The 13,309-nt window shown below is 40.5% G+C and overlaps 1 protein-coding gene across 1 annotated transcript in view; it reads left to right on the top strand.

The window, feature by feature from the left end:
* The window catches only part of LOC144648164 (uncharacterized), a 148,685-nt gene that overhangs the window by 131,358 nt on the left and 4,018 nt on the right, over window positions 1-13,309 (top strand). Inside the window, exons 6-10 of the mRNA XM_078507792.1 lie at window positions 2,451-3,097; window positions 3,527-5,495; window positions 5,527-6,405; window positions 8,714-8,749; window positions 11,924-13,160. Coding sequence (XP_078363918.1) covers window positions 2,451-3,097; window positions 3,527-5,495; window positions 5,527-6,405; window positions 8,714-8,749; window positions 11,924-13,160 — 4,768 coding nt within the window. The remainder of the gene's footprint in view (window positions 1-2,450; window positions 3,098-3,526; window positions 5,496-5,526; window positions 6,406-8,713; window positions 8,750-11,923; window positions 13,161-13,309) is intronic.

The raw sequence follows: 13,309 nt of genomic DNA, 5'->3' as shown, positions 1-13,309 counted from the left end.
TAATGGGTCCTTTTCCAATGAAAAATCAGAAAAACTTTGTCAAACAAACAAACGTTTGTATATGTTCTTTAGATTGCCAGAACTCATCTCACACAAAAAGCGGATTATCATTTTCGCCTACCACCCACGATACTCAGAGAATGATATGATTGGTGAGCAGTATGCAGGTATGGCACGTAGTTTTGAAATTGCCATAATTACAATAGTAATACATTTTTTGCAAGATTGAAGATTTAGCAAGGGAGTAACAGTCTGAATGGTGGTAATGAACATCGCACAAGTTGTTAACTTTGGCATGTTTATTTGCTACTCAAAGACTAGTAAGACTAGGAAATAAAGTCGTACTCAGTACCATATCAAGTGATAATTTTAGGAGATATACACTATTGCAAGTCATAATGAATTAACCTTTCGGTTCTACAGTTATCTACAGTCTGTTGCAGTTTCGTACAATTTCTAATTCTTTATACTTGTACTGGTGATCAAAATAAAAATGCTATAAACTAGAGGAATGAGTTTTGTCGCACTTAACTAACCAATTAGGGAGGAGATCATTATAAATAATTTTGTTCTCTTTTAGCTATGAGCATTATTTGTCAACTGCATCGAACACACAGTAATCCAAACAAGTTTAACAAGGAAACTGACCTATCAGAGGATCTGAAAAAGATTGCTGCAGACAAGGGATTCATCATCAGTGACAATCCAGCATCAGGAAACTGTATGTTCTACGCATTGTCAGAGCAACTGCAAAGCGCAAAAGGAATCCAAATTTCAGAACAAGAACTGCGGAAAAAGTTAGTCGAGCTCCTCGTGAAATATCCTAACCTGGTAAGTCAACGGTCAATATCAGTAACTGTTCTGCATAACAATGCCAAAACAGCAAAACTACGTATACTCAAAATGTGCCAAACTGATGACTAACAGCTTTTCCATAGTCTAGTCCTATTAAATGTCCTATTTTTACGTGTGTGAAATTTCTTGAATGGGTGATTGCAAAGAGAATTTAAAAATTGTGGCTATAACAATTGCCAATCGGTTGGAGTTAAAGAAGGCCAATTATCTGTGCGCTTTGCTAAACTCGTGAACGCTAGAGTTCTTCTTTATGGCCAAAGCCCTAAGTGGGCATAGGGCCGGACATTCTTCTCCGCCATGCTGAACGGTCGCGGGCAGCCACTGCTGCCTGGTTCCACGAGCCAAAACCCAAAGCTGCTCTTTCTCTTTCTGCAGTTCTTCGCCAAGTCTCTCTCGGTCTGCCACGACTTCGCCTTCCCTCTGGGGCCCATGTTAATGCCGTCTTGGGATGTTTGCTTGGATCCATTCTGAGGATGTGGCCAATGAACTTCCAGCGCCGCCGGAAGATTTGCTCGCTGATGGTGCTGATGTTAGCCCGGTTTCGAATCTCCTCGTTTGATATTTTCATAGGCCAATAGATCGTCATAATCCTTCTCAGACTTTTATGCAGAAATACGTCCAGCTTGGTCGCATCTCGTTTAGTCATACGCCAAGTTTCACATCCGTACAACAGGACAGATGAACGCTAGAGTTCAGAAGCCATAAAATGTTCATAAAATAACTAAGGTACATTGTCGCCATTATATACGCCAGTGTAATAAGCGTACTCTATCGCCATCCAGCTCTATAATTGCATTTTATTAACTTTTCTCTTTACAAAGCCCGATGGAACAGACCTGTTCAACTTTGTCCATGGATATCCCTCCTGGGCTGATTACCTAAGAGGCATGGGAAAAGATGGCACCTGGGGCGATCATTTGATTCTCCGTGCTGCAGCAAACTGCTACAAAACTCGTATCCGTGTTATTAGCAGTCTTGACTGTGATGTAATCATCACTCCAGATCATGGCACTGTCGACAACACCATCCCACTTGTGCTGGGACACATTCACGAGAAACACTATGTGAGTCTTTAACAAGGACAAGGTAACTGTAAAGGATTTGATTTAAGAATAGTAACTAAGACATAATGTGCTCTGTACGCTATACTCAATGACCATTTTCGTAATGTTGTTGACCCCAAAGTCTACACCAAATTGCACCAATGGTAAAATTAAGTCCCAACATGTTTTTGTCTAGTTAGAAACCAATTACTTAAACTTGTTTGATCTTAGGGGTATCGGTTGGTCGTTTAGTGTGATCATCGTGGTGAAGTTAGTCTTGAAAACTCTGTTTTTGGTAACGGACGTTATGACGAAACCGACGTTATGTTCAAGCCTGAGCAAATAAGTCCGTTACCATATAAGAACTACCTCACCTGGACGATCACACCAGACGTTTTTACAACCATGAAGCATCATCAGTGGTGAAAATGCTAAAGAAGATAATGTCTAAGGAATCAGCCCTTTTAGGACCATGATAACATAACCTTACCTCACCTCAGAATGTAATGCGTTGACTCATCAAGTGTTTGTTTTATGAACTGTTGTAGGCACTGTCCCCAAATTTACCTCTTCCAATGAGGAATCCAACTATGCAAGGTTGTGTCAGCTTCTGGTCACCGTGGGCTCAGGGGTCCTGAGTGAAACATTTGACAGAGTCATTCCACCAAAAAACCTTCAGAAACATTTGAAAGGCTTCCGAGTACATGAGACACTGCAATCACTTCGAAAGCAAGGAATCCTCAGTTCCAAACAGTGGGGTCAACTGTATCCAGCACATGCCTCCTCTGTGTCATCAAAAGACTTCGACCCCACACTCCTGATGGTTCTACTGAGAACAATTTGTGAGTTGACCCCTCCAACAGCTGGCTGGGACACACCTCCACTTGCAGCAGACTGCAGTCGTGAGGCTGACATTGCCCGTGTGAGGTATTTCATTAATACTGTGTTTAGCCATGAAGACAAAGCCTTTGTTAGTGATGCAGTATTTATGGACTACTGGGAGAACATCCGGGAGATGCTGGTGAGACTAGGAGGAGCTGGTTATGGAGACGCCGTGGATGAAATGAAGAATCAGAACATGGACCCTCTCACCGAGGAACACTACAAGGAGCTTTTCAAACAGTGGAAGAAGAACGAGAACTGCGTAAAGGACAAAATGAATGAACTGGAGAGTGTGATGGAAGCTTCTGGAGAAGAAGGTGAGTTTTGAGCTGTGACTATACATGTTGTTAGATAATGCGAAATGGTAATTTTTTCTGCTGATTTTCGTGTGATAATTTCACTTGTCTGTACTTCTCTTCTGATACAAGAACTTGGTTGAATTCTAAAGCTGCACTTTTTATTAAACACCTCAAATTCAATATTGCCTGCAGCGCGGTCGTAGGAGCTTGTGTGAATTTCCGTGTAACCAGTCCAACTTAGAAACCCTTTCGATTTAATAAATTACAGTTTGCATTGAAGCAAGTTATTTGCATTTGTGATCGTTAGATTTTTCTGATGTTATGGCTACGTTTATCGAATTAACACAGGAATGCAATAAGGTCCCAACATATCCTCTTGACACCCCATTCACTATCAAGTTTCGAAAAGGAAGTGTGCTGATCGTGTTGATGTTTTCTGCTTTCTAGATATATCTTATCCATCCCACGTCATAGAAAGGATTCGCCAGATCTACAAAACCCGTGAAGAACGCGTTCTACCAGTTCCTTGGTGTGATGATTTCAGCTTTCATCTAAGTGAGATTTTCACCAGGCTCAGGATTGTTAACAGAGAAAAAACAAGAGGAACACTGACTGAGGAAATCACCAACATGACAGCTATCTTCAAAGCACATGAAGGATGTCAGAAGCCAAGGACTGTTTTGATTGAAGGAGATCCTGGAAAGGGAAAGACAACCTACTGTCAAAAGCTGGCGTATGACTGGGCAAACAGGCAGGAAGAATGGGACGAGTCTTTTCCCGAGATTGAATTACTGCTGCTGCTTAGATGCCATGATATCAAATCTAGCATCTGGGAAGCTATCGATGATCAAATTCTTCCTGAAGATATTGACGAAGAATCAAAAGAAAACTTTTTCAAATTCATCCGTGAAAATCAGTCCAAAGTTTTGTTAGTGCTTGATGGATTAGACGAAGCTGACCCCAGTAAACTGCCAATGTATATCAAACTTGTTGAAAGTAGAGAGCTTCCTGAATGTCGCGTCATTCTTACATCTAGACATGAAGCTGGAATGAAATTTAGGCGGCTCTGTGATACCCTGTGGGAAATTGTTGGATTTACCTGGAAAGACGCGCAAAGTTTCATCTTCAAGCACTTTAAAGACATGAAACATTTGGCTGACAAACTTCTACGAAAACTTTCTCATCGGTCAGGATCTCGCCATTTACGGGAAATGACGTCAAATCCTCTAAACACAGCTTTACTTTGTGTACTTTGTGAGGATTTCGAGGGTGATCTTCCGAAGAGCAGGACCGAATTGTACATTGAAATTGTACTCTGTGTTTTAAGAAGATATGAAAACAAGAGAGACTTGTCGAGCGACAGCGAAGACCTTATAAAAGTTTACAAGGAAGAGCTAATACATCTGGGGCATATGGCGTTAATTTCTCTGCGTAACGGAGAGCTATATATCGAAAAAAGCAAACGAAGTAGCAATTCAACCGCTTTAAGCAAGTTTGGATTTCTGTCAGTCCAAGCTGCAGGCAGTAGAAGGAAACGCTGCCTGCGTTATGGATTTCTACACAAGAGCTTTCAGGAATTCTTAGCTGGTTTCTATCTCGCTTCTAAGATTCTTAGCGGAGAAATTGACTTGGACACTGTAGTGGCTGATAAGAGATATTTAAATGAACTGAAACAAGTATTTTTGTTCATGAGTGGAATTATTGTCTCACAGTGCGAAGAAACCGCGGTGTGTCTTGTAAAAAGTATGACCGCACATATAAATTGCCTCGGCAGCTGTACTCCCAATGGCGAAAACGAAATTAACAGCAATGTGAAGCTCGCTTTTGACTGTATAAAGGAATGTGTGTCCCGTCAGGAAAACCTCCGGTCCCGTTTGGTGTGTAGTTTTGGTTCCCACCTTGACCTTCAAACTTTAGAATTACATGATCGTTTGGATAGTCACTGCATTGAGTATTTCGCTGAGGCCCTCGCTGTTAATACCAAACTGACTAGTTTGCGTTTGAGTGAAAACGAGATAGATCCTTGCGGTGCAGGTTTGGTCTCTGATGCTCTTGCAGTCAACACCACGTTGACTAATTTAGATTTAAGTGGGAACAAAATTGGTCCTTCCGGTGCAGGTTCTCTCTCTAAGGCGCTTGCAGTCAATACCACACTGGCTGATATGAATTTGAAATTTAATGCAATTGAAAACTCTGGTGCTGATTCTCTTTTTCAGGCTCTTTTAGTCAATACCACATTGACTAGTTTGCGTTTAAGAGCTAACAGCATTGATGTTTCGTGTGTTGATTCCCTTTCGGAGGCTCTTACAGCCAATGCCACATTGACTGATTTGGATTTGGGTGGAAACTGGCTTGGCCAGAAACTGGCTGCTGGTGTTTCCCTTTCCAAAGCTCTAGAGGCAAATACCGCATTGACTAAGTTGGATTTGCATGTCTAATTGCCATAGGGTGCATCCTTCTGTTGTTGCTTCAATCTCTGATGCTCTTACTGTTAATAACACCATTACTTATTTAAATTTACGTGGCGACGGTCTTTGTGATTCTGGTGCTGGTTCTCTTTCTGATTCTCTAAGAGTGAATACCACATTGACTCATTTAAATTTGAGTGAGAACAGGATTGGTGATTCTGGTGCTGGTTCTCTCTCTGAGGCGCTTACAGTGAATACCACACTTGCTCATTTGAATTTGGGTGTAAACGAAATTGGTGGTTCTGGTGCCGGTTTCCTCTCTGAGGCCCTTAGAGTGAATACCACACTGACTAATTTGAACTTAGCTGCTAACAATATTGTTGATTATGGTGCTAGGTCTCTCTCAGATGCTCTTACAGTGAATACCACGTTGGCTGAGTTGAATTTGAATGATAACAAAATTGGTGTTTTTGGTGCTGGTGCTCTTTCTAAGGCCCTTATACTGAATACCACATTGACTCATTTGGATTTGAGTGAGAACAGGATTGGTGATTCTGGAGCTGGTTTTCTCTCTGAGACGCTTACAGTGAATACCACGTTGACTCATTTTAATTTGAGTAAGAACAAGATTGGTGATTCTGGTGCTGGTTCTCTCTCTAAGGCCCTTACAGTGAATACCGCATTGACTCATTTGGACTTGACAGGGAACGGGATTGGTGTTTCTGGTGCTGGTTCTCTCTCTAAGGCCCTTACAGTGAATACCGCATTGACTCATTTGGATTTGACAGGGAACGGGATTGGTGTTTCTGGTGCTGGTGGTCTCTATCTAAGGCCCTTACAGAGTGGGAACTGGATTGGTGATTCTGGTCACGCTTTCCTTTCAAAAGTACAAACGGTCAATAACACCTGCAGCGTAAGGTATTTTTGCGTCTTGTTTGTGATTACGTAGTGTACAAGTATTTCAATCCTTCGGTTTGAAAAAAAAAATAAACGATTTACATTCTATTTAAATCGGTTATATTGTCTGACCATAGTTAGTTATGGTCTGACATGACAGTAGCAAATACAGGTGTACAGCTTCGCGTCTATAAGAGAATATGTGTGATTGCTTGTAACTCTGATCTTTATTATATAAATGTAAAAACAGTTTTATGGCATGAATTCTATGTTGTAATCTGATCAATGATAACGTTTCTCTTATTTAAGTGTTAGGTCAAGATTCAAAACCTCTAAACAGTTGTTAAAATTATTTTGAAATATCGTTGCGTTATTTCATCATTAGCTAAATTGAAATTTAGGTCCATTGTAAACTGGAATACATTTGTACATAGCAATGCCCATATATAGGAACGGTTTTTGTAGGCATACCAATTTTGATTTATTTCAATTAGATGTTAGAAATAATTTTAAGTGACATATACCGAATGAAGGTGTTGGCCCGAATCATTTCTGTGTTAATTGTTGTAATTTCTATTTTTTTATACTCATGATGCTACGTGGTCAACTATAATTTGTTTAAATAAAAGATAATTAGATATTGAATACAATATCAAGCTCTCTCCGTCCGCTGATAATAAACACACCGATTTTGACCCTCAGTAAACCATTCTCACTGCAAGCATAGGCTCTCTGCCCATGTGAAGCTGAGCTATGGGAGGCACGTTTTAGCCACTGACAACCAATCTTGTACAGTAGAGTAAGATGAACCACTACCAATCAAGTATCAAAGGAAAATGCTTTTTAGACCAGAATTAGGGTATCAGTGTTTACTAGATAAATATTTCTCTCCAAAACTCAGATAAACTTAAGCCCCCTTACAGTTTGACTACTCCAACCAATGCCACCGGACAAAAATACACGATGGACTAAACCAGCAGCGAGTAACCTGTTTACTGAGCAATTTAGTAGGTTTTTTGTAGAGGGATACAACGATAAATATTATTTCGACCTTAAGTATCCTAACCGTTCAAACGGAGAAGTTGGCCAGTTAAAAAAGACTCTTTCACATTGCAGGTGATGTGAATTATTGGTAATTCGACTTAAATCAGCCAATCTTGACTCGACTCCCAAAGCTGAAAGAGCTAGAACACCTTGGGAACGCGGTTACTCCTACCTTTTGAAGGGGATTACATTTCTTGCATTACAAAAATGTTATCCAGAAAATGCCTCGTTCCTTTACCGCTTAAAACGTCAATTCCTAAAGAGTCACGTTTAAATTAAGTTAGACTGTGAGCAATCGCTCTTTTCCCTTCTTCACTATAGGGTCGCTTTCTTGACTGAAGGTCAAACCTACTTCGGGTAAGAGGCGGGGACGCAGGGTAGCCACGCCCTGTGACCTAACACGGAGATCTTCAAACATGCACTGATTGTTGTTTTCTACCTAACCCGTTGCATTTTAGGTACTTGTCCATCTCATAGAAATATTTTTTTTAAATACCCTGGTGATTGAAAAATATATTTTTCCATTTTCAGATGTCACATTGCAAAGGCAACACATTCTCTTCAGTTATTTTAAGTACCTAAATGTTGGTCCAGTCTGGGAGTCGAACCTGAGACCTCCCCGCGCACAACAGTCCGGCGCTCTACCAACGGAGCTAACCGGATGGCGGTTGAATATGTTTTTAGATACCCTGGTGATTATTCTATTTTAACACATATAACATCACTTTCTCATAGCCATTTTCATCGGGTGGTGTGCTCCAGGTCCTCCTCATCTGCTACATTTCATTCACTGAAACACTCCTGAACCCATCCCATAATCCGTAGTTGTCCATCTGTTTTATCGATTGAAGCTTCCTGCAGGCGTTTCCCTAGACTGATTCACCTAGATTTTTGATTTTGAATCAAACTCCTGTTATACTGTAGCTCTTACAGATCAAGTGCAAGCATCCTTTGAAGAGAGATAAAAAATAATTGAAAAGCGCAGAAATTAAAAAGATTAGATCTTCAAAGGTGTCCCAGTTCGTCGCTAACTCCATTTGCTTCCTGGGTGAACTAGCTTGTGGGCATGTTCTCTTGTTTTGCCGCCCGGCGAAGCGTGAGAATAATAGCGCGAGAGCGAACCTGGAAGCGGAACGACCAAAATAACATAGCGTGACACCTCTTATTGCCAAGGAGACAGGACGATGATGTCATCCGCCCTAATGGTCCGTTCCCCGCGTCTTCTTACTCTAGTTTAACTTCCACTTTCATTTTGAGCTTGTCATTGTATAACTGTCTTTAACAGTTACTGCTCTTTGGACGTTCGTGAATGCCGTTGCAGGTATGTTTCTTGATATGTATAGGTGTTTCATTGTAATTTCATAATTCCATCTGGGTGTATTTAGTATATTGGTAACACTTGATCGTAGACTTCTGTTTCTTTAAAGTAATGTTGCCTCTACTAGCCAGCATTCTTGCGGGATCACAGCGGCTGTGATTTCATTTCTATTAACCAAATCCTTTCTCCGAGCGAAGGAAGCCATTGTACCTTTTTCATTAGCGATTGCATTTGAATCCCGCAAGAATCTTCAAAACAATCTACTGCTCTGGCTCAGTTGTTAAGTTTAATTTTAAAACATTCTTCAAGAATGATAGCTCTTGATATTGAATCCAGCGGCTTCTGTATTTGACAATCACGAATGAACTGTGAAGCTACAGACAGACGAAACTCACAGTTTAGTTTGTTTTCATACTTTGTAATTAGTTGCTCCTTTACTACCGATCATTAACCGTGACGAGGAATAATGTGGCGTTCATTATTCCTGCTCTCAAATTTCCATTATTCCCTTCTGATTACAGTCAAGAAAAAAATACATTATTCCAGAGAAATGTCGCCGAATTTTCCAAAGGAAACATCGTTTCCATTATTCCGTTATTCTCGAAAACCAGGGCCATTCCACTGCAAAGATTTTTGTTATTCTTATTCCATTTATATTCCTCTGCAGCCACGAAACCGATATATTTGTAACTCATTCGATACTCATCGAAATAAACACAATGTGATTTATAACATCTTCGGCCAGAGAAAAGCATTTTACTGACTTATCACAGTGGCGTGATTTAATCATTGCAAAATATTTGTTTTACTACAATTCGAATGGACGACATCAGTGTGCCGACCAAGGCTCTTGATGATCATTCAAGCGACTATGGCTGCTAAGAGTGCGGAGAGTACTGCGAAACTACAATTTGAAAGGAAGATAGCTACATATGATTTCTAAATACTAAATAATAGATAAGATACTAGAAAAATTGATAAAGGCTCATCAAATGTTAATGAAATGAAATGCTCATGGAGTCGTGAAAATTTAATTTGCTATATTTTATGTAAATGATACCCTGTGTTAACTGTCAGAGTACAGGTTTTGTCAAGCACATCAGTTCTACACTCATTCATAACCGAACAGTACAAGACAAACTCAAATGGTTATAACTTTTTAAGAACTAGCCTGAGTGAAGCTGAGTACAAGTAATTTTCTTAAAAAACAAACTGCTTAACAGACGAAGAAAGACAAAAGAGCACGAACGTATTCTAATGTATACAAAGTTGGTGTCAATAGCATTAAATCTTTCAGCGCGCCAAATAAATGCGAAATGTGCAAACAAAACCCTTTCTCCATAGGAAAGAAGGCCTTGTTAGCCTTTTTAATACATAAGCGATCCTTACAAAATTTTCTAAAACAATCTATGGCTCATAGTTTTAGTAATTGTTTAGAGTCGAACACAATTAACAGCCACTGATGCATGGCTGCATCTTGCGACTTCTGTTTTGGACCCTTCTCCCAGCTATGATTTGATTACCGCGAAGGAATTGTGAGGCTAAAGACAGACGAAACTCACAAACAGTTTGTTCTCTATTTTGTTATTACAGTAGAATCCCGATTTCTCGAATGCTCGATATCTCGAACCTGCCGATAACTCGAACCGAAAGCCGTATCCTCTGGATTTGCTTCACTAAGTCGAACGGCGCTGCAATTGTTACCCCTCATTTTTCAAACTCCCGATTGCTCGAACCAGTTTTTCGTTTCACTTGCAGGTTCAAGAAATCGGGATTCCGCTGTAATTAGTTGCTCCTTCACTGCCGCTCATTAACCACCATGCGAAACAACACAATGTAATTTACATCTTTGAAAAAATTAGAAAAGGAAAACAAAAGAGCACGAACGTATTCTAATGTATACATAGTTGGTGTAGCGTGACTCGTCTAATTGAATGTCAACACGCCATACAGTTGCGAAATAATTAACACGGCTCACTTTTAACACTCCATTCACTTAAAAATTAAAAAAATAACATAGTCGGTGTTCAAACAGTTCATGAACATTTATTTTTTACTTTTAGCTTGTTTTAATACAAGTTACTCTGTCAGCCAGCTGAAATACGGTCAGCGACAAATGAACTCATGCGCATCCTTCACGTTGATACTGTTCGTTTCAAGCAACCTTTCTTGTCTTTCAATTCTTGAATAAACTTTTTTCCATTTCAGACTTTCGTTAGATACATTATGTACACGTAGTTTATTTATTTTTTATGACAATTTTTGGTCATCTGTTTGCAAGAACTATTGTCTGCTGGCAAAAGTCACTTGTCGCGTGCACACTGTGGTTTTCGAAACGTGCATCGTTTCTCTTGTACACACTGAAAATGCTTCAAAACAACTAAACTAAACTGAACTGCTTCGGTATTGACTGTGCATGTATAAAAGGGAAGAACCTGCCGTCAATTTATAATCTCGTTTCCAGAGTCCGCTAACATTTTTGTCAGCACTAAGAACGCAGATTTTGCCCATGGCCAGTTTCGTTTTTTAAACATGCGCACGGTGCTCATTTTGGATTATCAGCCAACCAGATTACAGCTGCTAAGCCTCGTCCCCAGGCCAATTTGCGTTGTGCAGGTAGGCGGAGGAGGTCTGGGACGACTGGGAAGGAGGCTGAGAGCGGAAGCCCACGAATAGCGGACTTGCAAATACATGTAGACCTTTTTCATGCTGTTTACTTTTCTTTAATTTTTGTGTTTGTTGCCCTTTGCAGTTCAAATTCTTTTGTATTTGTACATGCTGACGAGGCTTAGAGGGAAGATCAGCATGAACACAAAAAAACAACAATTGGCTTAAAAAGGTGTCTTGGAACTGGTCAAGCGTTGGTCGTAGTGGTGACCAAAATAAAGGCATGCTCTGGGGACGAGATTGGCCAATTTACTGATTAAAACCCTTAGATTGAGACTTGAAGCTATTTCAGCATTTTCCAGCTATTAACGTCCACGCTTTCACCCATCCATACTTAACGAAAAGGTTACTTTGCTTTTTTAGTTTATCTTTATGTTTGGTTAACAAAAGGCGCGCGCTCCAGGACTCAAATTATTCAATATGCAAAACCAAAGTTTGCACACTCAAAGGTGTTATATTTTTTTTGATAGGTGTTTGGCGTCTCGGCATGCCATGACGTCTTCTTTACAGCAAGCTCAAGAACATGGCACAACATGGTCAAGAACATGAAGAGCTACATTCTTTCGCTAGCAAATTAAAAGTGACAATTCTAGCATCGGAATGGGGGTCGAGTAAAGGCGGACTGTCGACCATTAACAGAGAATTGGCCATACAGTTGGCTAAATGCCCTGAGGTAGAAATAACTTTTTTTGTGCCCCATTGCAGCGAAGAAGACAAAAGAGCGGCCCTTAGCCTCAACATTAAAATTGTTGAAGCAACAAGTTGGCCTGGTTATGAGGAACTTGAGTGGCTTAGCTTTCCGCCAGATGATTTGCAGATTGATGTAATTGTTGGCCATGGGGTGAAGCTCGGTCACCAAGCACAAGTTATAAGAAAATCGCACAAATGTAGGTGGGTTCAAGTTGTCCACACAGACCCTGAGGAACTGGGAATGTTTAAATCCTACGAAAATCCGATTTCAAAGGGTGAGAACAAACACAAAACAGAAGTAGAACTTTGCGAAAAGGCTGACTTTGTTGTAGGAGTTGGGCCCAAGTTGAGCGAGGCCTTTCGTTCATATCTTCGCTGGTGCAAGAAAGATCAAACCGTTCTTGACTTCACCCCTGGTGTCTTTAACGATTTTGTGAATGTTGAACACGCTGCTGAAGAGAGGAAACGGTGTGGCGTTTTAGTGTTTGGCCGTGGAGATGCTGAAGATTTTCAGTTAAAAGGTTTTGACATTGCAGGCAAAGCAATTGCTCAGTTAAAGGACGCTCATCTTGTTTTTGTTGGTGCCCCTGAAGGAAAGCACGAGGACATAGCGAAGCGTCTACTCGAGTGTGGGATTCCTGCTAGCCGCCTGACAGTAAGAAGCTTCCTGCAAAGCCGAGAGGATTTGAAACGATTGTTCTGCGAAGTGGATCTTGTGCTTATGCCTTCCAGAACAGAAGGATTTGGCTTAACAGGTCTGGAAGCCTTATCAGCTGGTCTCCCGGTGCTTGTAAGCAAGAATTCGGGATTTGGAGAAGCTCTACATGTGGTACCGTTTGGTTCATCGTGTGTGATTGATTCCGAGGATGCCAAGGTATGGGCTGAAGCAATCAATGGAATCTGGAAAGAAGACAGAGAGACGCGACTTCAGGAAGCTGAAGTGTTACGTTCTTCCTATGAGAAGAAATACAGCTGGGCAAAACAAAGTCAAAGTCTTGTTACCAAGATGATCAGCATCACCAACGGTATGGATTATAGTGACAACCTTTTACATTATGTATGTGTAAATTATATGTCGCAAAGAATCTGTTTCTTGCCCAATAAACAATGATGACTTGCGTAAAAAAACGTAGATTTTTAACTTTTTCGCGCTGGTCCATATTATTAATTAAGAGAAGTAGGAAAACAGTTAACCATTATTAAGCT

Source organism: Oculina patagonica, chromosome 4 (genome assembly GCF_052425735.1).
Source record: "Oculina patagonica isolate OP01 chromosome 4, crgOcupat, whole genome shotgun sequence".
NCBI lineage: Eukaryota > Metazoa > Cnidaria > Anthozoa > Scleractinia > Oculinidae > Oculina > Oculina patagonica.
This window is presented reverse-complemented; position numbering and strand designations above follow the sequence as displayed.